This window comes from Triplophysa rosa, linkage group LG8 (assembly GCF_024868665.1).
Source record: "Triplophysa rosa linkage group LG8, Trosa_1v2, whole genome shotgun sequence".
NCBI classification, from domain to species: Eukaryota; Metazoa; Chordata; class Actinopteri; order Cypriniformes; family Nemacheilidae; genus Triplophysa; species Triplophysa rosa.
The window spans coordinates 27,033,511-27,058,067 of record NC_079897.1 but is presented as its reverse complement, the minus strand read 5'-3'; the positions used below and the strand labels follow the sequence as shown (position 1 = coordinate 27,058,067).

At 41.1% G+C, this 24,557-nt stretch overlaps 2 protein-coding genes across 5 annotated transcripts; both read left to right on the top strand.

Moving 5' to 3' along the window:
- Positions 1-1,474: 1,474 nt before the first annotated feature.
- LOC130558016 (mucin-2) lies at positions 1,475-6,803 on the top strand. Its single transcript, XM_057340209.1, has 9 exons — positions 1,475-1,543; positions 3,361-3,424; positions 3,547-3,813; positions 3,889-3,926; positions 4,139-4,234; positions 4,313-4,472; positions 4,555-4,622; positions 4,711-4,812; positions 5,041-6,803. The coding sequence occupies exons 2-9, from the start codon at positions 3,361-3,363 to the stop codon at positions 5,290-5,292; spliced, it is 1,047 nt and encodes a 348-aa protein (XP_057196192.1). The 5' UTR covers positions 1,475-1,543; the 3' UTR covers positions 5,293-6,803.
- A 3,875-nt stretch (positions 6,804-10,678) lies between these two features.
- Positions 10,679-24,214, top strand: inpp5b (inositol polyphosphate-5-phosphatase B). 4 transcript variants are annotated; one of them, XM_057340056.1, is made up of 23 exons: positions 10,679-11,083; positions 11,398-11,476; positions 12,683-12,780; positions 12,850-12,879; positions 12,991-13,101; positions 14,371-14,517; positions 16,728-16,788; positions 16,877-17,047; positions 18,335-18,436; positions 18,649-18,763; positions 19,393-19,509; positions 19,608-19,795; positions 19,873-19,984; positions 20,064-20,173; positions 20,385-20,520; positions 20,597-20,707; positions 20,802-20,967; positions 22,097-22,332; positions 22,511-22,612; positions 22,823-22,907; positions 23,004-23,131; positions 23,424-23,535; positions 23,801-24,213. In XM_057340056.1, exons 1-23 carry the CDS (start codon positions 11,026-11,028, stop codon positions 23,938-23,940), a joined length of 2,715 nt encoding a protein of 904 aa, XP_057196039.1. In that variant the 5' UTR covers positions 10,679-11,025; the 3' UTR covers positions 23,941-24,213. The 4 variants fall into 4 exon arrangements, with proteins under 4 accessions (XP_057196039.1, XP_057196038.1, XP_057196040.1 ...); XM_057340055.1 differs by having other exon boundaries at positions 10,679-11,476; positions 23,801-24,214; XM_057340057.1 differs by lacking the exons at positions 10,679-11,083; positions 11,398-11,476; positions 12,683-12,780; positions 12,850-12,879; positions 12,991-13,101 and adding an exon at positions 13,118-14,079 and having other exon boundaries at positions 23,801-24,211.
- Positions 24,215-24,557: the final 343 nt, after the last annotated feature.

Here is a 24,557-nt window from a genome sequence, read left to right as displayed (position 1 = left end):
CCTCACACAGCAGACGGTGTATAATCCTTAATTACATAGAAATAATGTACATCGTGGTGGTGACGGGCAGACTGAGGAAATCTAATTTGTTTAATGAGTTTAATTTGTGCCTTAAATGTTTTACTAAATTAAAGGGCTTTCGATCTGCAGTGACTCACTTTTCTTTCTATGTTATCGGTGTCACGTTAACTCTTGTTGTAAAAACTTGATTAGGTATCCGCCATATTTTATTTGAAAAAGTTTGTTCTTTCTGGTGTAATTCTCCTTCTAACCACCTGGGTCACTAACCAGCTTGTGACGCAGTTTTCTATCGAAACACCCCGATCCAAACGACTAAACTTTAATTACTTTAACACGATGTTTATTCAGTCCACTGTAGTAAATCTGTTGTGCGCTGTCTAGTTTCCTTATTACCCTTCATTTCAGTGCAAATACAGCTCGGTGCTATAACCAGCAAACTTACACTATATACTGTATGAACATTAGTGCACATTAGTATATACACCCCCAAAAATAGTTTTGCTATAGTGTGTCAGTACGGAAAAATGAGTTTACTTTCTAAGCATTCCTTTTGTCATGATTGGAAATAATCCAGTGAGGTTTTTGTTTTTTTTGCACACAGGGAGCCTGAGGTGAGTTTCTCAAAAGCCTTGTTAGGCAATATGGTTGTGTCAGACCAGCATAGTTCAACGTAATGTTTCCTGACACCAACAAACATTCACAAACAGCATCCAAGAGATGATTTACTTGGCCAAAGAGGGAATGTTGACATGATTTCATGACATTTTGCAATGCCAAGGTCATGGGTTGGATCCCAGGGGACTGCACATAGTCAGAAACTAATGTACAGTATAATACAATGCAATGTTAGTCACTTTGGATAAAAGCGTCTGCCAAATGCATAAATGTAAATGTAGTTTAAGAGTAAAAAAACAAATGCTTTCTAATCGTATTTTAATGGAAACCATTAGAATATCTGTCATGTTTTCGCATCAGGGTAGCATCAAGAAGCTGTTCACATGTTGCTTGCATCTCTGGTGCTCTCGGTTTGTTATTTTACAAGCTAGATTTTCACAGACACATCTATGATGCAGCGAGATCAATGTGTTTTCCACATACAGTATATTAGTCTCCAGCTCTTAAGTTTATTTGGTTGATGTCCGATTTATATTGTTGTAACATATTGTTCAGTTCACTGAAAATACTCTCGCGTCTGGATTCCCTTCGGTGATCACCTGTCGCCTATGCCATGGGCCGGCCCTTATCCTGCAGAAAATGTGTTTATCCTCCAGTAAACGCAACTCAAAGAAGTTTCATGGTTTGAATACATCAGTTTGATAAAGGCACAGGCCATCACTCTGGAGGCAAGTGTCCAGTCCAAGTTTGCACTAATTAGGAAACATTTCCTCTGATGTCACAAGGCTGGAAGGGGGAGGAGAGAGAGAGAGAGAGAGAGAGAGAGAGAGAGAGAGGGTCATATGAACACACAACTTCATTCACAGCTGTTCTGGTCTAATCTGTGCTTCCCAACTCCACAGTGAAGGTAAGCCGCAGTATCACTGTATGTTTCTTTATGTGTGTTTGTGTGCAGTCATGATATTAATCCACTTGTGTTCACTACTGTGGGATACACGCGTTGTTGATGTGAGGAGTAACAATTCATCAGCACTCAAGAGGCTGTAAACATGAAGATGAATGAGTTGTGCTTTTGTATTTGTGGGTATGAGAGCTGTATGATGAAGGCTTACTGGATCTGTACATCTAAGTGATCTGTTCCATACGTATGCAGGAATTATTGATTAGTGGCAGATTTCATATTTCAGCACCAACCTACATACAATTGTGAAGAGCTGCTAAACTGTATTTCATTGTTCCCTAAACAACGACAATAGAGTTCGATTCTAAACGAAGAGTTTGGTTCCAAAATGAGATAACTCCGTTTTTTTATGTGTATTCCAATTGATATCAATCAAACTTCAGTTGGTTTGTTTTGATTTAAGCCATGATAACTCAAAAAATACAGCTACCTAAGACAATAAAACACAATAAAAACATGATAAGAGAATAAAAAACATGATTTTTGAAAATGTAATTTTGGAGCCAAACCCTTCAAATACAATTGACTGTTGGCATCAACAATAATAGTTACTGTATATCATCACATAATACACACATACGGTATTTCACAATGTGTTGTGTAAAGTGTATATAACAAGAACGCAATTCACATATTTACATTTACATATTATACAACATTTTCCATTAGTTCAGGTGGCCAAATGAAAACCATGATCTCATCCGAAACAGGATTTTCTGAGGATGGAAAGAAAACAAATGCAGTCGTGATTTGGTTTCCACGGTAGTTTCCTAAAGGGGCTTGTTCACTGCCTCACGGGGAATGGGGTAACAAGCCGTGCTTTGCACTTACACCCGTGGGATTCACAAAGAACAAACAAGTTGTTAATTGTGTATGGGCCAGCGGTCCCATTGCTAGAGAACACTTGTAACTACGGACCGGTGAGTCTGACAGTGATACTGAAGAGAGAGATATGACATATATCACACACACCTGTGCAGAAACAGGAGCCGTAGCAATTCAATTCCATTTTTTTGTTTATATAGCGCTTTTCACAATTTTCATTGTTGCAAAGCAGCTTCACCTACATCATAATATGAAATGTAATCAAAATAAAACTAGGGGGAAAAGAAAGAGAATATACGGCATTAAGATGGTATTACTGCGAGTTTTTCTCTACGCGATGTACACTGATGTCAGTGGATTGTCAGAAACTGTCAATTATTCAATCGAAGTATATTTCATTTAGGTATATTATTATTTTAAATATTGTTTTCAGGACTGGGAGCCTAAAATTACAATATGCCAGAACAATAATACCAAAGCGTACGGAAAGAATATACTTGTGTTGTTTATATTTATGGATATAACTAAATCAAGGTCGTCGCACCTATCACCCTGCTCTGTTTCAGCGATGTATTCCAGGATATTGACTGATGACCTGTCAGGTCACTGGCGGTCACACATGTCGTGCCATGGCAATTATCACCAACCATCAAGTTTGCATGGCTCCATGTGAAAATCTGTCTCCACCGGCACGCATGCTTTTCTGAGAATAGAAAGTGAAGCGTGTTAGACGCATTACACGTGACATCTGAATCTGACAGATTGCTGGTTTGAATAAGCAACATTTCCATGTGCAAAACCCAAAACACATTCCTTCTCTCCAGATCTCCTCGTAACCTCCGTCATGACAATGTGTCACTGTGCGTTTTTCAGACACTCACCATTCATCTCACGTTCCTGCATTGTGAGAACAATAAAGGTTGTTTTTATACTTTCAGATGGCATCGGGAGGAATATTTGGCACTCTTGGGAAAAGCAGGGCTCAGAGGTTTTATCTGAAAGGTTAGGAGTTTACTTCTTTACGCACATGGACAATCAATGATCAAATGAGCGTGTGATGTTTGGCCTCATGCAACTACAGGCCGACCTGACACAGACCTTTCCTCTGTTCTTTCATCCCACAGGCTCCCTGTTTTTTCTATTACTGCACATGTTTATTGGCACATCTGCTTCAGAGTCAACAAGTCCGATGGCGAGCGATGCCAGTGTCTCCGCAGCTCCCGGCATGACGACACCTGCGGCCATATCAAACTCTGAAAACACGGTGTCCTACATGACACCTGCGGCCATATCAAACTCTGAAAACACGGTGTCCTACATGACATCTGCACCATCTGATAACACGTCTCATATCACCAATAACATGACTCTGTCTGATAATGTGACCACAGGTGATCCATCCATCCATCCATCCATCATGTCTGTTTGTAGCTCTGTCATGTGAATTGCTTTTCTGTTGTCTGTAGATTGGACGAACACATCATCATCAGGAAACAGCACTACGGTAAGTGCCAGTAATGTTTGCTCTGTAATGCACATTGTGAAAATCTAGCAAGCAAACCAAATCAAGGTGGTTTGAGTGACGGGGTAAGATGTGTTCTATCAAACACGATCCTCTGGCTGTGGTGTGGTGTGGTCGCAGCGGCCCCAGACTCTGAGGAGCCCAATACCTCGTGCCCATTCATGAACCCAACACAGCTCTTTCTCTTTCAACAGTTATCCTGTCCAGCGTTCACTTGCACCACAGACTGTTCCGCCAAGTTCATGAATGAGTCAGCGACTACGTGCCCATCCGCCAGTGCCTACTGTGAGGTCAGTCCTTCATTGTGTCAGATGTGCTGGCAGTCATGAGCTCCTAATGACCTGAGCAGTGTCTGTGGTGTGTTTCAGCTCATCAAGCAGGCCATGAGTTACTCTATCAAGTGCAGCGTCTCGTGTGGGATGTCCTGCGGGAATGGCACTGTCACTAATTGCTCTCTGGCCTGTTGCAACACAAGCAGCTGCCTCAATGCCTCTCTGTTAGCCCTCTCCGGTTCCCTCAGCACGACAGGTAACGTCTCACTTTTACTTCTCTCGGCATTATACTCCAGGTGTATTCTCCTCTCTTATTGTCATCGTCTTGCCATCGATAGCCCCGACAACACCCAGTACCACGGCCACAACCGTAAAGGTGACGGTCCCTCCCACCCCAGCAAATAACGTAAGAGCAGCACGTGCGGTCATTTCACTCTCTGTGTGTGGCACAAATAAAACATTTGAGTTGTGTTTGCTTTCTTAACTCCCAAAAGGGCAAGAAGTGTCTTAGCATCAAGTGTGACGGGGCAGCGTGTTACAAAAACACCAATTCCTTTGCCCTCGTGTTCTGTCCTATTGGTCAGGAGTACTGCATGGTAAAAACAGATTTTTATGTTTCACAAACGCATTTTTTTACACATTAGGCTAAAAAATGTATTTCGCTTAAACGTAAAGACGCTTGAAGATGACACGCCGTGTCTTTGCAGTAGAAATTTCATTGGTTTCATTTAGCTTCGAGTAAAGCGTCATGTTGTCCTTAAATCTTTGTGTTATCGCCGCCATATAAAGTGTTGACTTGAGGCCATGTGTTGTGTTTCTGATAGCTGAACAAGGTAACGGTCAACTCGTTAGAGTCTTGGCAGGGGGGCTGCAGTGTGGATTGCAGAAAGGCCCAAGTTTGCTCGAGCGGACTCGCCACCTGCCACCTGGAGTGTTGCAATGCGACCGCTGCGGCTTCGTGTCTCAAACTGACGGGTGAGCTGAACATGCCCAGCTCTGCCACCAGAGGTCCTCAGTCTCCTGCACTGCTCACTGCCTCCTTACTGCTCCTCTGGATGATGAAAATCCTCACCTGAGGGAAAAAACACTCACATGCACTTAGCGATTCAGGGAAGGCACATTTTCATATTAGAATCTGTGTGCGTGCGTGCGTGCGTGCGTGCGTGCGTGCGTGCGTGCGTGCGTGCGTGTGTGTGTGTGTGTGTGCGTAGATGTGAGAGAGACGTGTGCGTGTGTGTGTGCGTGAAATAAGCTGTACCACATGCATCTTTAGAGGGTTATATCAAGCGGGAACATGGCTGTTGTTGGACGGAAATGATCACCAAAGGAATATATTAACACTGCAGCAACAAATATGAGATCTATCTATCACATACATCACAGGTGCCTACTGGGTTTGCTTGGTGTCTTTTGGCATTCATGTGTCCGACGAATATAGTCAATCAACAAGTTACCTGAAGCCTTTATGTTTTGCTCTGTTTTGTTTCATGTTGCTGTACACAGGAAAAAAAGAATGCAAAGATAATCCTGATTAATGATAAAACCCCACATTTTGATCATAGTTGACAGCAATAACAAATTGGACATTCAGTCAGGAAACTTCACTCTGTGTCCAGTGCACTCAATACTATATGTACACTCTTAAAGGGGATGTGTTGATTATTAACACATTGTTTGTGTTACACTATTTAAAGGGATACTTCTTCACCCTCATGTTGTTTCAAACCTATACAAATGTATTTGTTCTGCTTAATACAAAGGAAGCTATTTGGAAGAATGTCAGTAACCAAACAGATCTCAACTGCAATTGAGGGGAAAATAAATACTATGGGAGTCATGGGGGATGAGATTGTTTGATTACTGACATTCTTCCAAATATCTTCCTTTGTGTTCAGCAGAACCAAGACATTTACACAGGTCTGGAACAATCTGAAGATAAGTAAATGATGACAGAATTTTCATTTTTTGGGTGAAGTGTCCCTTCAACACATTATGCGTCATGTTGTGCTGAAAGTAGCCTAACGCAAAACGTGTTGTCCCACACAAATGTTGTGTATTTAACATAACTGTTTTTATAGTGTACCTTATGTACAAATAGGTTTATTTCAAGCAGACGGAGTATGCAAAGTTTGCATTTAAAAATACATTAGACAATATTTGACATCTGATATTTATGATCTTGAACATATGAAAGTCTATGGGTTGATCCATGCACATGCACATAAAGCTTTATTTTTGCAGAGAAACGTGTTTATTAATGTGTACAGATGTAAGAGCGTATAGTCTATGTTAATATTCTTCAATGACTGTCTGTTGTGTGATAATACATATACTGATATCTATTTGCAGAATAATACAAGAACATGTTGATCATTTTAGGAAGGTTTATTGCTTGGAATGGCCTTAATCTGAAAACAATAAAATCTATAGTCACGTGTGATGACCCACATTAAAGCAACAGATAAGAAACTCTTTAAAGAAATGCTTCTCAGCTCCCCCATCATCCTGCCTTATCTGACTGTATGCATTTTCTTGTGTTCCACATTGTGTTCTGGTAGCTAACACCTCTAAATAAACATCTTTTGACATCGTATTGATTACAAACTTCAATCTTTGAGAAAGCACACAGGAAACCACGGGAGAAAACATGTGGCAACGTGAACACAAGAACTGACAATCAACACAACTCATACAGCCATGTGTATAGAGGAAACTGTTACCCAACTAACCATAAACTATAGCAAACACAAGAAAACTAAACAGAGCTGAGCTGAACATGAACCTAAATGTCATAATAATCTTGATAGTTAAAGTTTGAAAATGAATCGCAATGTATGAACAATTTGTATGAATGAAATTTGAAGCAGTGTTCCAAATGGTCAACAAGCTTACGAGGTACAGTCTATAAATAGACGGCCCATGACAGGTCTTAACAGGTTTTACCATGCAGATCTATTAAGGAATATCTTTTAGGTCATTTTAAATCACGCCAAACCCGAGATGCGTCCAGTCAGTGAGATTAGCGCGCAGCTCATAGATACAGATAACTAGATGCCGCATAAGCATCTGGTCGTCCGCCATATTGGAACGATGCGAGCCGGTCCGTTAACACTCAAAACCAAGCTGACTGTGTATGATTATGAAAACATATTTATTGTTGTATAAACTCAAACATTATATCTGCTACACTAACACATGACAACAACAAAAGGTTTTCGGGAATTTAAATCCCTGTGGTTTTCATATGGCTGCGCAGCACAGTGTTGGGGCATTCTAGTCAACTGTGAGTGACGTCAGTGGACGGTTCCAAGATGGCGGACACCTCAACGTGCCTGGAGCGCTTGAATGCGCCATCTAGTTATGTATATCTATGACGCAGCTACCCAATTTAAAAAGGTAGACCAATGAAACATGGTTTACGGAATTCCAGCCAATCAAATTACAGAGGCCAAGCAGCGTTTCAGCCAATCAAACTAAAGTAATCACACGTGAGATTTCTTCATGCCTAATCAAAATTGAAGCAAATAAACACTTCCAAGAATTCCTTGTAAAACATCTATCAAGTGTAACATAAGGTTTTTGTGTTTCAAGAATCAATATTTTATTTGTCACATTACATACACAGGGTCAAGGGGTGTGCAGCAGAGCAAATATGTGTATGTGTATCTTACACCAGAAGCCCGTTTTAATGTCATTTTGTAATTCTGAGTTTTCGTGAAACAAATATGATTTGTATAACTCATAAAATTATTCATTTTTATTATAAATATAACATGTATTTAGGCCTATATCTTCTATTCAAAATGATGTAAGAAAATGTTCAGTGTGTTCGTTAATATGCATAATAATTATCATATGTTTAATAGGAGATTAATCCAATAAGGAATTCATTCAAATTAAACAGCTTAATTAACAGAAATTATGAATTGTGTACATATCATTATTATTGCTGTTATTCTTCGTGAAGGAATCACTTGAGCCATTTCTCAGTAGGCTACCATGAACGCCAAGAAGTTCAAATTGCGCAAGTTCAGGCGCAGGAGTACCCCCAAGCAGCCCATGTTTTGTTTTGTTTTTTTGCAAATGAAACACCGGAGAACTTGATGACGTCACTCACTTCAACCTTGTGCTTAATTCAATGTGTATTTTCCACATGTCCATATAATTTACAGGTGGACTTAAAATTTAACACAAAATAATACAGTTAATACTGTCTTAAGCATTTATGTAATGTTAAAACACGGTGTTTGTTTCCATATGATGTCAGCTGTGGTTTGGGGGGGTACTGATGGTAAAAATGTTTTTAATCTGTTGCTGGGCTGTTGTATTACACTACTTTAGATCTACAGGTATTAGTTATGAACAAACAGAAAAGTACAAGGGGTCTGACAGAGTGAATTGGAAAGCCTCATTTGTCTTTGTGGTATTATGATGAGGTTAATATACCCAGTCAGACAGATATTTCATTTTTATACACGATATATATCACAATATATTTGTGACACAGTCTGTGACACTATTTTTTATGATTTACTGTTTTCTACATAATGTAAAGTATGCATCACGGAACGACTCGAAAAAAGGTGTGGGGGGGTCATTCTAACCCACCAAACCAATATGAGTTCTATGGCATTATATAAACACATCCTAACATACCGAATTCAACTTTCACAATAAAAAATAATCCTTTTAAAAAAGAAAAAAGAAGACTCCTATTGGGGGTGGTATTTTGAGAGCAAAATTAAGTGACTAGATCTATGACGAATTCTGTACTCTTCAAATGTATATGAATGAATGTGAGGCATTATATAGCGCTTTATTGTGTATTGCTGTACACCCAAAGCGCTTTACAATCACATGAGGGGGGGTCTCTCCTCAAAACCCAAAAGCCCAAATGTAGAAATGTCATGAACCCCAAACAGATCAGATTTCTTAAACTTTTATTTTTCAGAATTCATCTAATTAGACCAATTTAAATGCCATTATAGGGTTATTGCAATACTGTCATTGTTCTTGCAAATACATCTTGATAAAAACATCGATAACACAATATAACCAAGTTTTTAAAAAGTTGTGTTTCGCTTTAATTTCTTAAGTTGTGTTTCTTTATGACATTTAACATGCTGAATACGAAAATCACATTATTTTTTACCATATAGGGTACTCACAAAAAACCTACAAATATATTTTCACACATTTTTACATTTCAGCAGGCTATTATTAGTCTACTCGTACAGAGAAATTAAGCATAACACTGAGCTCAAAACAACAGTTTAACATAACAGTTCCTAAAAGTGTACATTTGATGTTTTTTGTCTTTTTTTGACTATACTAATATTAATACTGTTAATACTGTTGACTGCCCATCATCGCTTCATCCCACCTTCCCTGTGCTACGGACATTTCTAGAATTTTCTGACAGTGACCATTTGTTTTTGTTTATTTGCACTATACCGATATACAGTATATAATAATTAATGATGTGAGATCAAAATTTATTTGAGCTAAATATACACTAAAACGTTGATGTTACACGAAAATAAATATGACCACAATAATTAGCACTACAGAGTTGTTCAAGAACTATAAAAAGGTCGGGCGAAAGGACCATTTGTTACCAAACTTTGTTAATGTGCAGTAGGGTTGTCACGGTACCATAAACATGTCTTACGATACTATACCAGCTGAAGTATCTCGATACCAAGTAGTATCACGATGCTGTGCCATATAATTCAAATCTATACAAAAACACAGATTTAGATGTAACATTTTGTATTTACTATAGTAAACTGTATTATACTTTGCACTAGAATATGTTGTTGTATTAACTGTAGTAATTGGATAAATTATAGCAAATACATTTACATTTAGTCATTTGTAAATACTATAAATACTGTAGTAAACTTAAATATTTACTCTGATAAGACTCAAAAACACTAGTATCTATGAGTTTTACTAGTTTACTGTAGTAAATAATAAAGTACACTAGATCAATTTTCACGTAGGACTAATTCAAATGTTGGACAAATTTAATTGATACAGCAGTCTTTATAAAGGGAAATATTAGGCTTACTAATATACTACTAATATAACTAAAACGGCCAGTAGGTGGCGTCAATGTTCCACTGAGTAAGTGAATCATTTAACCAACTCGTTCAAATCGCCTATTTGAATCATTAACTCGTCCGAGACATTCAAAACACACATTCATTTAGGAGATAAACACCGCAAAAAGGCAGATGTAAGTGTTCAAATAAATATTAATGCGCATATGCAACATTACCTACGAAACTACCGTTCCAAAAATAGAGAGGCATCGCGGGTATTTTGAAGCTTTAGCATCACGATGCTACCGTAGCACCGGTACACCGCGCAACTCTAGTGTGCAGGGGGGCCGTGCGCGTTCTCGCACGCTTGTGTGTTCTGCATGTGTGTGTATAGCGCCATCTGTTGACCGGTGAATGGGTGGGTGGGATTTAAGATTCTATCAAGTTTGGTTTCCTGCAGTTTCTGACGGCCTTTTAGGGCTGAAAATAATGTTTCTAAAGAAGAACACGAGAAGACCACCCTTCTGACTGGAATCTCTAATGATTTAGTGGAGATGTTACGAGAATAACACAATAATTCTTACTACTGAAGTTCTCTTGGCTGCGTGGCACTGACGCGAGACCGGAGGATTCATGAAGACAGTAAAACACGTCACACCGCTGTACAGGACACGTTGAGAGGCTGATTGTGTGAAGTCTTCATCGGCGGGATGTCTTTAGTTCGTCTTTGAAGGAGACTTGAGATCAGACTGGGTCTGAGTAATGGATCAGTCCGTGGCCATTCAAGAGACTTTGACCACAGAAGAAAACTGCGTTATAGTATCCTTTGAAAATACATCACAGCACTGCAGAAATATATTACAATGTGTTTCATTACTTTCATCGAGTGCGTGTTGTGTTATACAGTAGACTAACTGAAGATGATTGTGAAAGGTTGAACTTCTCTAAACATTGACCGTATCTCAAATGACCGACCATCAATATTTACGAATGGGTTTTACTCATCGTTGGCATGTATTTCACTGTTGTTTCCCTGTCGTGCATGCCCAGTTGCAATGGAGAAAGGAAAAGTCCGTTGTGTGAAAGCAGACGTGAGTTGTGTTGTGATAATCGTCTTTAACAGTGCTGCTCATGCCGTGGAGTGCGTGTCGCTGCTGGACGGTGTGAACAACAGCAGACTGCTGGGTCTCGTGCACCACAACAATGAACATGCGTGAGTTTATGGACTGACATATAACTAATCAAACGCTTACATACACCCAAAGTTAGTTTGAATGTGAAAAAAGCTGTTGCCTCCTTCAATAAAGTGTAATTGTGCATAATGACATGAATATAAAATACCACGTATGTTATTAAGTTATTAGTTGAAAACAGGACGAAAACCAACGAAAGTGTGTCTGTCTTCTTGATAGGGTTGTCACAATTATTAAATAATCGTCTCATCGCAATTATTTCAGATAAGCGCAATGATTGTGAATCCTTAGAAAACAAGAGTGATCTGCAGCATTTTATGATCTGCACTCACGTTACGTTTCTTCATCATTTGAGTTGTATCTGACTTGTATTTTTAGTAGGGCTGTCAAACGATTAATCGCGGTTAATCGCATCTAGAATAAAAGTCTGTGTTTACATAATGCATGTCTGTGTACTGTGCATATTCATTTTGTACTTATAAACACATACATGTACACAACGTGTATATATTTAGAAAATGCTTCCAATAACTTATTTATATTTGCCAATAATTTAAATTATATGTAAATGTTTATTAATATTAAAATGATATATTTTTCTTAAATAAATGCGTATGTTTTTATAAATACAAAATTAAAATGCACAGTACACTAGGGATGTAACGATTCACTCAGCTCACGATGCGATGCGAGTCACGATTCTGATCTCACGATGCGATTTATTCACGATTTACTCACGATTTATTTTTACAAAATGAGTTGAAACAAATTAGAAATGAACAACTTCCCTTGCATTATTTCTTAAATGCTTCACGTTTCTTTGTATAATAAAATAATGTTTTATTTCAAATAACAAAACTAAACTGCAATTTTATAACAAATTAATAATAGAAAAACTCTCTTGAAAAAAACTTTTTGCATTTAAGGAGTAGCAGCATGTCCACGTTTAGATTTGCAGTGAAAATAGCGGCCCCTGCTGTTCAAAAAATGCATTGCGATTCAGTTCACACCTCAACCGATTTGAATCGTCACTCATTATAACCGATTTTCAACCGACTCATGGTGAATCGTTACATCCCTACTGTAAAGACAGTCTTTTCTGTCAAGGTCACTTTATAGGGAATGTTACTAGTTCTTGAAAAGACAACTCTCAGATGTGCTCTTACACACAGTGTATAATAGGAAGCAGTAGGCCTATATAATCATTCTGGTGTTTTTTTCTTTAGGATATTTATATATCGCCACAGAAGAATGGCCATCACTGGTGATGATGTCACACTGGATGACATCATTCCCATTTCATATGACTTTTCAGTTGTTGAAGGTAAAGCTGAGCACTTCAGTTGAGATGTATAAGTGTAAGTTTCTTATAGTTTGATCTGTCTCTCATCAGTTTCATCTCCAGATGAGTGGGCTGTGCTCGGTGAGTGTTTTTAACTGCTAGAGCATCACAGCGGTCATGGGTTCCATGCCCAGCAGACTCGTGTGCCAAATGCATAGATGTCATCACAGCTTCAGTGGTTTGTTGTTGTAGGTGCAGACACTCGTGTGCGAGTGACGTATTTAGCAGAAGAGTTGGAGCTGAGGTTGCCTTTCGGTTCTCAAGCGCGTCTCTTTCTCAGTGAAGTCAACCGGGCGTGGAGTGGTAAGACACACCCTCTTCATGACACACACTAGTGTCTGCTGAACAAACCCAACACCGGTGGAAGGTGTACAGTCTGTGTGTTCTGATAACTCAGTGTTATAGTAAGTAGGTCGTGTTCAAAGAGTGCGGTACCATATGACAACACACCCACCATCAGGCTTTAGACGAGCAGAAATGTCGCTTTGTTTGAGCCGCATTGGTTTGACGGGGTAAAAAAATCTCAGATTTGTGTGCAATTATTCAAACCCAACAGGCACGCTTAAACAAAGGCTTTATCATAAAGAGAATGGCTTCTTTATAAAAACAAACTGGGGAATTCAGCCGATGCTTTTTTCTTTTGTTGTGCATGCGTTCATGTTCATGAAATGGCAGGGGATTCACGTGTTATGCAAAGTTATGCAAAAGAAATCCACTGGAATTCTTTTCGCTGTGTATCAAGTCCTGCTGAACAAGTTTGTTTAGTGATGAGAACAGTCAGAAATGCTGAAAGTCATTCACGGCGAGCGGCTGATCTGATCTGATCTGATCTGATCTGATATGCTCTGTCATTCATTGACCGGCTGTAAATGCTGCTCTTCAACACGTGCTTGAATGAAAGTCCAGCCATATTACTTGATTCAAGAAGTTCAGTCTGAAGACGGACATTTGGACTGTGGGCAGCAGCCACATTCAGCCTGTACGGCGAATAGGAAGACAGACAGATTGAGAGAGAGAGAGAAACTGAAGCATGTCAGAGGCGGAGTTTGGCTCGTCTGAGTTTGAGGTTGTAAGAATGCTCAGTAAGTGTCGGAAAGAAGAGTCTAGTTTACTTGAATCAGTGGACATCTAGTCAAGTCAAAAGCATTCACGTGATGGAGATCTGAAGGGGGGGTTGAGAGGAGATATGCTAAGTGACATTTGATGACCGCTGGAGGTGTGTGAATGTCAAAGACACGGCAGATGTGCTCAGTAACCGGAAGAATATGAGAAAACTGCAAGGTAAGCAGCAACACTTTTTATGATAAAAAACTGCGGTCACATAGAAACTCAGACACCAGCAACCACTTGCGCACAAAAGAGTAGTTGAATAGTTTGGTAGTATACAGCGGTGTGAAAGAGAGAAAAGAAGATGCTTCTGCTTTATACTCGTCTCAGCTGGGACCTTTATTCCTATATCTTTCTATATCCTAAAATGGGATTTCAGTCTTTTACAACAGTCTTGTTGTAGTGTTATTCAACTGCATTATTCAATGTGATGTCAACAAGTCAATGTTTCTTTTGACCTTGTAGATGCCTGTGAGCAATATCCAGAGGTAAAACCTAAATTCGATTGGCTCGCCAAGTACCGAAAGGTGTCGAAAGGGGCAAGATCATTAAGAAAGTCTTTACCATCACTTACGTCAAGATCTTCCGTGATGAGTCAGAGTAAGAGATCAGGTAAGTGTGATATGTGATCTGCAGGTGGATCTTTGTGCTCTCTGATATAAACCTGGCGTGTTTGCTTTGACTCTACATTGTTTTATAGCAATAATAACCCCTTCCGTCACATTCAAGGAGCGCAGCTTGTTTGAGCGAACAGACCGGTACATCCACATGCCATCGCAGTGTGTGACTATTAATGATCCTCATCCCTTTCAAACACATGTCAGGGAACATTATTGATCCTCGTACAGTAGCCTACACTGCAGTGGTTTGCAGTGTTTATGGGTCACGCTATAACTGCGGTATCTGGGATTTCAAAATTTGAATAAAAAGTGAATATGGGAAAGCATGACCCTTCCATACTTATCAAATACTCATTTTGTTACGTTACCTGCTTTGGATTTTTTACGTTTACCTTACCGACTCTTACCTTTACTGGGTAACAAAGTGGACAGCAAGCATTTCGAGCCTATATTCAGTGTGGAAACCAAGAACTGCTGAGCACATATGTTTTCAAATACATTTCATTCATTCGTTTCATTTTCACGCGTTTTTCTTAAAAATTGCTTGTTAAAAATGTTTCTTTTTGAAAAACACACCCACATGTCTCTTGATTATCTAACTGAAAGCAAAACCATGAAAAGATATATTTGAGGTTGATTTCTTGATTTCGTACAGACAGCGTGGAGCGAGCAACTTTACAAAATTAGATTATTATTATATTATATTATTATAGAATTAGTTTTATATGATATAACCCCCTTTTTTTCACAATGGGGATTTATGTTTGGAAAATGGTAATTATTCACTTTACTAAATAAGCATTGATGATTTAAATTGATGACAATACAATAAAAATACATCCCATAGACATGAGTTATAGCCAGGCCCGCAGTTATGGAATGACCCTTACATTTGTAATGTACATTTATTATGAAGAGTTGGTCTGATACGTCACTACTGCACACACGCTGAGCTCTTTCTGTTGAATGTGTCTGATTCACGCTCATTCGTTTTGTGTGATTATTTGTGTGTATTGTTTAATTGCGCTAGTTACTGTAAATGTCCGACATTAGTGCACACGCTCGAGCGTGATTGGATCGATTACTTCACGTTCGACAGCCCGTATTATACTATGATGAAGGCTTTAGCCCACGAACGTGACGTCACGCCCAACCAGTGAATTACACTGATTGGCTCAAGGTCTAGACGCACAGCGAATGAGCGAATCCCAGCTGTGCGCGTCGTCTCATGTCATGAATATTAATGAGGTGCCGCTGTAGGCTTTGTGAGCGTCAATCCTTTGCTATAGTAGAGCGCGTAAGAGCGAGCGCTGAAGTGAGCTCGAGTGGAAATGTCTCATGCCGCTCCAGTCAATGGTAAGAGAAGTCGTTGTTTTCATCGGTTAGCTCTAGTCTAGCGTAAAGTGATTTAAAGTTTAGCATGCCTGAGTAGCAGTGAACGTGAAGACTATATATAATAGATTGTCTTCTGTAAACGTGTGTGTGCGCGCGTGCGCGCTGCTGAGAGTCATTAGGCTTGTTCGAGTTGATGCGGCGCTGCAAGATCCGACAGGCGTATGACATCAGAGTACCGCGAGAGCGATTCGAAGCCAAACATTTTATGGTTTTTCGAATGGCTCTCGCGGTACTTCGATGTCATCTGCTTGTCGGATCTTGCGGCGCCGCATCAAGTCGAACAAGCGTATTGTTATTCATGTGTTGGGTCAAGCAGGTCAACATTATGAGTTCGAGTCCCACACACCGATAACATGTGAACACATTTAAACTCAATGCATTCATGTCGATGTCAGTGTACAGGCATTATTTCAGACTAATCTAAACTCATATAGTATTAACTCAGAGATGTGTAGCAGACGTTTCTCCAGGAATATAATCTCTCTGTGTGCGTTATTCATTCATTGTTTTACCTCAGATTCATTGTGTTCTTACTTTGAAACGTCCTGTTGTTAATGAAATCTGTGCGTGTAACTCATGTTTGTACTGTGTGTAAGCTCATGTTTGCTTTAGCCCCGCCCACATTCCTCATCTCCCCGCCCGTGTGGCGTCATCAGCAGATGAGAAGCGCCTCATTCATGTCATGGCGTTATTATAGTGAAACTTTGACCTGCTCGTGGCTGCTCGTTATCATGAGTGATAGAATATGTTCAGTCGGGCAGGTTTATGTATGGACATGAGCTCATCTGCTGTGATAACCCTTTACAGAGAAATCGCACACCGACGACAAACAGGAGCAGAAGAGCAGAGGAGACGTTCTGCAGGAAAGGTAACCGAACTGTGCTGACGGTCGTGGTTGTCACGATATAAAGCGTCAGTCGTTTGTTCTTGAAGTGTTGGGTCTGGTTTGGTTTCAGTCAGGATCGAGCGAGGGCTGATGTGAGAGATGAGCTGATCCGATCAGGTCAGCCCGTGCTGTCAAACAAAGATCAGATGCTGGGGATGCCGCAGTTCGGCCTGCGTGATAACCTCATCAAATGTGAACTGCTTAGAAACGAGGACGCCTACACCTACATCCAGAACTACAGGTGTGCCACCCTGACCAACATTACACCAGTCAGGATCACACAGATGAGTAAACATCAGCACAGCATTCCACCAGAAGTGTGCATTGTTGAATTGAAATGGCCACACCCCACAGGAGGTTGAGTTGAGATGACAGGAAGTGTTTTTATTTCAGCAGGTAATAATGTAAGGTTGCACAGGGCTTACAGACAGGTGGACATTGTAAGACCTTTGTTTGTTCTAATGAAAGTGACACAAAATGCAGTTTTAGATATTCCTGAGCTACATGTTTTACTTCGTTCTTGCATTTGAATTGTAAATTGCACTTAAAATGCTTATTGCATAGAATCCTTTTAAGAATGAACTTTATGAATTTTCTTTCCAACCTTTATTACTTTAGGCAGTACAGATACAACGGCAGAAGGTTAAAGGTTGACAGTGATGTTGTATTTCGTCAAAATGTGTAAATGTTCCGCAACTGTATTACTGTAATACAAAACATCCCTCAGCGGGTCACGCACAAGAAGCTCGGCGACGCCGTGTCCAGGGACCATTTCACACACGTTCTGTATGCGGTGTGTTTTTTCTGTGTTAACCGATTCAAACGTCCGTTAGCTGCTGTACACGCGGACTTAAAGCCATCGTTGCGCTGCACACCGAGCATGTGGAAACAGGGAAAGCACAACAGTGTTGTGGAGGAGCACTGTCGGCGTGTGTACTCTGATATCAAACAACGTGTTCGTTTTTTAAAAACATGGCCGGCGTGCAACCCACTTTACTCCAAATCCTGTTTGTTCTGTTTAGTAACCATGGTGATTTCAGCTTGACCCCCATATAGTAGATTTGCTCTCTGTAATATGGCCCCGTAGCATTACTAAGAAACGGTTCTTTTTGATTCTCGTTGTGGTATTCACATAACGGTACACACGTTGTCTGAAGGGTGCTGGGGTGTAGGGTGAGACCTCTTCATATCAATCACTCCCTGGCTTGAGTGAGAAATGTTCCGTTGAAAGCGTTGAAGGGGAACAGTGTGACGTTGAAGCTGAATTGATTCATAGGATTTGGCTGTAACCTTTTCAGTTCACGTTGTCCTAGGAGACCATCTCTAGTTGAACCTTGAATGTAGTTCAGGGTGAATCTGGGTCAGCAGCGCCACCTTTTGGATGGAGACGTGTCTTGCATCTACAGCCTTCACGAATTGGGTTCAAAGACGCACACGGGCTCATTTCCATCCAGCAGCGATGACATATTGCCGTGCAGATCGTGTGCTCATTTGACTCGACCTTTCTGTTCTCGTTGTGTGCTCGCAGCTTTTTCCTGGGCACCTACAATGTAAAAGGCCAGAATCCAAAGGAAAGTCTTGGTCCGTGGCTGGGATCCATCTCAAACCCTCCAGACTTTTATCTCGTGGGGTAAGACCTTTCTGCTTTTTTTAGGGCTCATTTGACTTTTCACAGATTAAACCGTGTTCCTCACGGTTAGCTTCCAAAACCTTGTGTTTCACAAAAAGCTCATAGCAACAGCGAAGGCCGAAATGTGATGTGTGTCAGGTCATACAGGCAATGGTTACTAACGCTAGTGTCCAGGCGCTGAATGAAGCTGTGCCTGTCGTCCTGTGCTGCAGGTTTCAGGAGCTGGATCTCAGTAAGGAGGCTTTCCTCTTCAACGACACTCCTAAAGAACCCGAGTGGATGTTAGCCGTCTACAAGGGCCTTCATCCAGATGCCAAGTACGCTTTAGTAAGGACGTCTCTGCCCTCTCACCACCATGTTTACACCATGTTAGATGAACCTGTGGTCTCTTCTAATGCGAAACTCTCAAAACGCCTGTGAATGAAACTGGTACATGACGTTATTGTTGAACAGTCGTGAGCGTGATCGTCAGTTAAACTCGTGGTGAAAATTACACAAGAGGTGTGGTGAAATGAGCCAGAAGAGAAACGGCTCGCAGACGACACAGTTTGCTCACATGTGACGTTTATGGGATTACGGCTTTGAAACGGTTTCTTGTGAAAGCCAACGGACCGAGATGAAACCCTGTTGTAGTTTAGTCCCCGTTTGCAAGCGAAGCACACAAGCCACAGCTCTGAATACATGATAAATGTGCTTTTAGTCATTCAAGCAAAATGAACTTGGCTGACGTGTAACATAAATACCTTAATTGTTATTATGTCGTTCTTTATGTTTATTGGTTATTTTTATGTTCTGTGCTGTTAACGAGGGAGAGCGGCTTTCTACGACCAACAGTCGTTCCATTCACTACACGCTGCTATCTGTCGCCACTATCACCAGAGACTAGTAAAACATTGTAGGAATATCCAGTGTGAAGAGTGAAGAATTGAAAGCATTGCTCTGTGTGTGTGTGTCAGGTGAAGCTGGTGCGGCTGGTGGGCATCATGCTGGTGATGTACGTGAAGGCCGAGCATGCAGCTCACATCTCTGAGGTGGAGGCCGAGAGCGTCGGCACGGGCGTCATGGGGCGGATGGTGAGAACTCTCTCTCTCTCTCTCTCTCTCTCTCTCTCTCTCTCTCTCAGTTCGAGATGCACAGCGTGAAAAGACACTTGTGCTGTTGTCACGTTCAGGGTAATAAAGGTGCCGTAGCCCTTCGCTTCCGCTTCCATAACTCGGACATCTGCGTGGTGAACTCTCACCTGGCCGCTCACACGGAAGAGTTTGAGAGACGCAATCAGGACTTCAAGGACATTTGCCGCAGGATGCAGTTTGGCCAGCAGGACCCGGCACTTCCTCCTCTCACCATCGTGAAACACAAGTATGAGCTCAACTGAACACGCTACAGGCTGCACCGGCTGAAATGAAGGCGTGTAAATGTGGGATGATGTCTTTCAGTGTTGTGTTATGGCTAGGCGATCTAAACTACAGAATCAGCGACCTGGACGTTGAGCACGTGAAGGACTTGATCGCGAAAAAGGATTTTGAGACTCTTTACAATCATGACCAGGTAAAGTCTTCATTAGTCTTTGGTGTTGTTGACTTGTGCTGTGAGCTGTATGAATGTTGTGTGTGTGTGTGTGTTTCAGCTGAAGAGGCAGATGGATGAGGAGGCCGTGTTTGTGGGCTTCACGGAGGGAGAGATTGATTTTCAGCCCACTTATAAATACGACACGGGCTCAGATCAGTGGGACACAAGGTACACATTAAACGGTCTTCAGACCTGACCCTTGCTAGTAGCTCTGACCGTGAGTGACACTAGACTTCACACCTGCCAGACAGGTCAAGAGCCAAAGAAATCCCACTGAAAGTATTATTTTAAACATTTCTCCGCTTTAAGGTCACGCGCAGACTGAGCTCACAGGCCTTCGGTGGTGTGATGTTTGACTGCTGTGTGTGGGTTTGTGCAGTGAGAAGTGTCGAGTCCCGGCGTGGTGTGACCGTATCCTGTGGAGGGGAAAGAACGTTAAACAGCACCGCTACGAGAGCCACATGAGCCTGAAGAGCAGCGACCACAAGCCTGTCAGCTCTCTGCTGGAGATAGGGGTGAGAACGACAGCCCGTCTGCATCCTTCACCTCATCCTCAGTGCTCTTCCTCACGTCTGCCTGTCCTCTGAACAGATCAAGATGGTGAACGAGGAGTCTTACAAGAGAAAGTTTGAGGAGATCGTGCGACACATTGACAGGCTGGAGAACGATTGTATTCCGTCGGTATCTGTGTCTCAGAGCGAGGTAATGTCCGTCGTCGTCGTCATTTATCCATTCCTTGCTTTTGATACATCGTCACGGCCCTAATTCTGTGTCTTTGTCATTGCCCTGGCTGTAGTTTCATTTCAAAGATGTGAAGTATATGCAGCATCAGGTTCAGACGGTGACTGTTTGCAACGAAGGACAGGTGCCGTGTCAGTTTGAGTTCATCCAGAAGTTGGATGAGCCCGCCTACTGTAAGCCCTGGTTAACAGCAAACCCCGCCAAAGGCTTCCTGGCCCAAGGTGAGATATTCACAGCCAACTAGTGAAGAAGAGCTTTTCTGCTAACAAGTAGTACAGTTCACCTACGCATCTAAAAATAAGTTTCTATATTAACAACAGAGAGAGATCTAAACACCATCATAGGGCTGGGACGATATATGGTGTGTTTTTATGCTCAGTTTCTCAACGAATTATGGTTAAATGCCGCCACATCCGAAAGCTAGAGGGCACTCTCATGCAGAAACTCCAAATATGGGAAATGGAAGAAGAACGATTTACACGCATAGTTCAGGGAAATGCCAATGGTCACATTCCATCGCTGTTCTTCAAACCTTTTCAGGTATTTTCACGATAATAAAGTAATGATTTTTCAAATGCACGTTATAATAAACGACTCAATCTCGTAGTCATGGTTTTAGATCGAGCAGTAGGCCGACTTCCTACTGATCAAAGAAGGAAGAGCTGTGCATAAAACACAGAAGCGATTTTAAAATCGACCTAGACAGGTATAATGTCGTCCCAGCCCTACACCATCATTAAACTCCTGATCATGAGATGAGTCTATGGTCTGTAATGTTGTTGTCATGTGTTAGTGTAGAAAATATAATGTTCGAGTTTACACAACAATAAAATATATGTTTTCATAAACATACACAGTCAGCTTGCTCTTGACTGTTAACGGACCGGCTTGGCAGGGTTGCCAGATCTATGAAACAAAATCCTTCATCACGAGCCTAACGTCCCTACTCCTAATAACAGAACTTAACATTCATAAATAAAATCATTTTAAGATTAACAGCTAGATAACAAAATCCTTCCACTCCTAACCTGTGGATAAAACAAACTGGAGCGACAGGTTCGAAGTAACCCAGTTCCACGGGAAAGCCGCAGACTTGGCAACACAGACCGGCTCGCACCGTTCCAATATGGCGGAAGACCTACGTATAGCGGCCCATAGAAACAGATGCTAATGCGACGTCTATGGGATATAAATGTCTTTGTTAGAATAATGTGAGGACATGATGAAGAGCTCCATCTTAATTTTGTTCTGAACCTTTTGCTGTTGTTTCTGTGAGGGCGATGTGTTGATCTGGAGAGGCGTGTGGTTGTCAGCATGTTGTGCTCTGTGTGTGTGTGTGTGTGTGTGTAGGTGCCAGCGTGGACATCGACCTCGAGGTGTTTGTGAACCGTTCCACAGCTCCAGGGCTGAACTCAGGCCAGCAGCAGCTGGAGGACATCCTGATTCTTCATCTGGAGAGGGGGAAAGACTACTTCATCTCCATCACCGGCTCATATCTGCCCAGCTGCTTCGGCTCTTCTCTCAGTACTCTGTGCCTGCTGAGAGATCCCATCCAAGACATGAACCTGGACACCATCAGAGACCTGGTGAGACCCTCATTTTCACTTGGCCATTTTAAATCTGAAGCATTTTTACAAAGGTCACCAAAGTCATTTTTGATTGATTGAGATACGGTTCGTTGACAACGTGGCCAAAGCGTAAAGTGAAGAGTTGATGTTTGGGAGGGATTAAACCCACGTCTGTACCGTTTCTGTGTTCTATCAGACTGTGAAGTCAAAGAGCCAACGGAGCGACTCTGAACCTCAAGAAATCCCAAAGGAGATATGGATGATGGTGGACCATCTCTTCCGTTATGCCAAAAAACAGGTCTCTTTATATTTTTGTCATGCACCCATTGAGCTCTCCTCCATAGCAACTGCAGCAGTCCAGCAGGAATCTGTGGAGGGAAAGAAGTACAGGCCGTCTCGTGTGTTGCTTTGGTAATCTGAAACAGAAGGCCGAACTATTCCTCCACAGCAGTCTGCCGTGTTTAGAGAGGGTGGCCACTGGAAATGTTTCATTGTGTGTGCGTTACAGGAGGATCTGTTTCAGCAGCCCGGCCTGCGCACCGAGTTCCAGGAGATTCGGGATTGTCTGGACACGGGCAGCTTAGACACGCTCCGTATCCTTCCCTGTGCTCCGCTTGCATAAGAACTACTGTACTTTGTAGAGTGACTTGTGCTGACTGTCGAGGGCCCTTAACTTTGAGAAATATCAGCGGGGAGTAACCATTCAGTGGCTGAAGCCCTGCTGCTGTTCCTGGACGCTCTTCCAGAGCCCGTTGTCCCCTTCTCCTTCTACCAGCGGTGCTTGGACAGCTGCTCGGACAGCAGCCAGTGCAGACAGGTCTGTGTCTAACCATGAGAGCGCACCACACAACTGCATATCACGGCACTGTGCACACTACAAGACACACGGTTTGCTCATCTCGGACTCGAAATGACCTTTGAAACGGTAGATTGAGAGGAGACTCAACATTCAGTCCTGTCAATCATTTTTAAGAGCGTATATAAGCAGCTCTGTGCCTTATCCAGCATCCCTCCTGCTTTGCTCTTCTTATTCCTGTGCTGCAACTTAAGAAATGATTACAAGCGTTGAATTATAATTACAACTGTTGTCCTTTTTGTTTTGTCCACAGATCATTTCTGTTCTACCTCAGTGCCATACAAATGTGTTTAACTATTTAACGGCCTTTATTCAAGAGCTGTTGAAGCACTCTGCACACAATCGTCTGGACATCAATATTCTAGGTAGGTTGACGAAGCACTTTCATTACTTGTTTTTGAGTATTTTTGTTCAAGAACACAGGCCAGTTTCAATGGAAAGCAGAACAAGAATGCTTCGTTTTTTACTGAAGATCAAGACAAAATAGAACAGTTGATTTCTTAGCATTTCTGGAACTTCAGAGCAATGGCAATGCCCAGGGAATGCATGACCTTCTAAATGTGCGGCACATAGGTGTATGTTAATGGACTCGTGCTGATCTATTTCAACTCATTTCGCTTTTGTTTGCAGCTTCTGTTTTCGCCGGTCTTTTGCTGAGGTCACCCACAAAGCAAGACCTTGCAGAGAAAAGGAAGGCCAAGGAATTTTTCCAGCATTTTTTAGCCCTGAGCCCCTCTGATGGTGGCATGCACGATGAATTGTGTGGATAATGTACTGAACCGTTTTTTATACATTTAGTTTCTTTTCATTCTTTGTAGTCGCCATTTAATTCAAAGCATTTTTAACAGCTTTTAAAACAAATGTGTTTTATTCAGAACCAGATGAGGGACTAATTATTTAATGCAATATATTTCTATTTTAATGTTTGTAAATACCACTCAGCTCTTCTTTTATATTAAATATGACTACAATTGTAACAATTGATGTTTGCCTGTATTATTTTTAAATAATTGCACATATTGAAAGAGTAAATAAAATCATTTTATTGAAAATTAAATTCTGGTCATTGTATTACATATACATTTTTATGATTATTTTAACCAAAATATTTACAACAATCCTTAAATAAATCTTTTTGATAAGCTTTAAATAATGGTGGATTTGAAGGAGTGTTTATGTTGGTAAGACACAGGACAAAGTTATTTTAATGTTGATTCTATCAAGGGTTAATTCAGCTTCTGAAATGATTAAATAACAATAATGCAATGATAAATATCACTGTTAAAATTGACCTTCTGGAGATCCTTGAGTTGGATGTTCTTAAATATTTCGTTCATGAAGTTTACATGTGTTGGGATTTTCTCAGATTAGCTCATTTCCAGTGTTG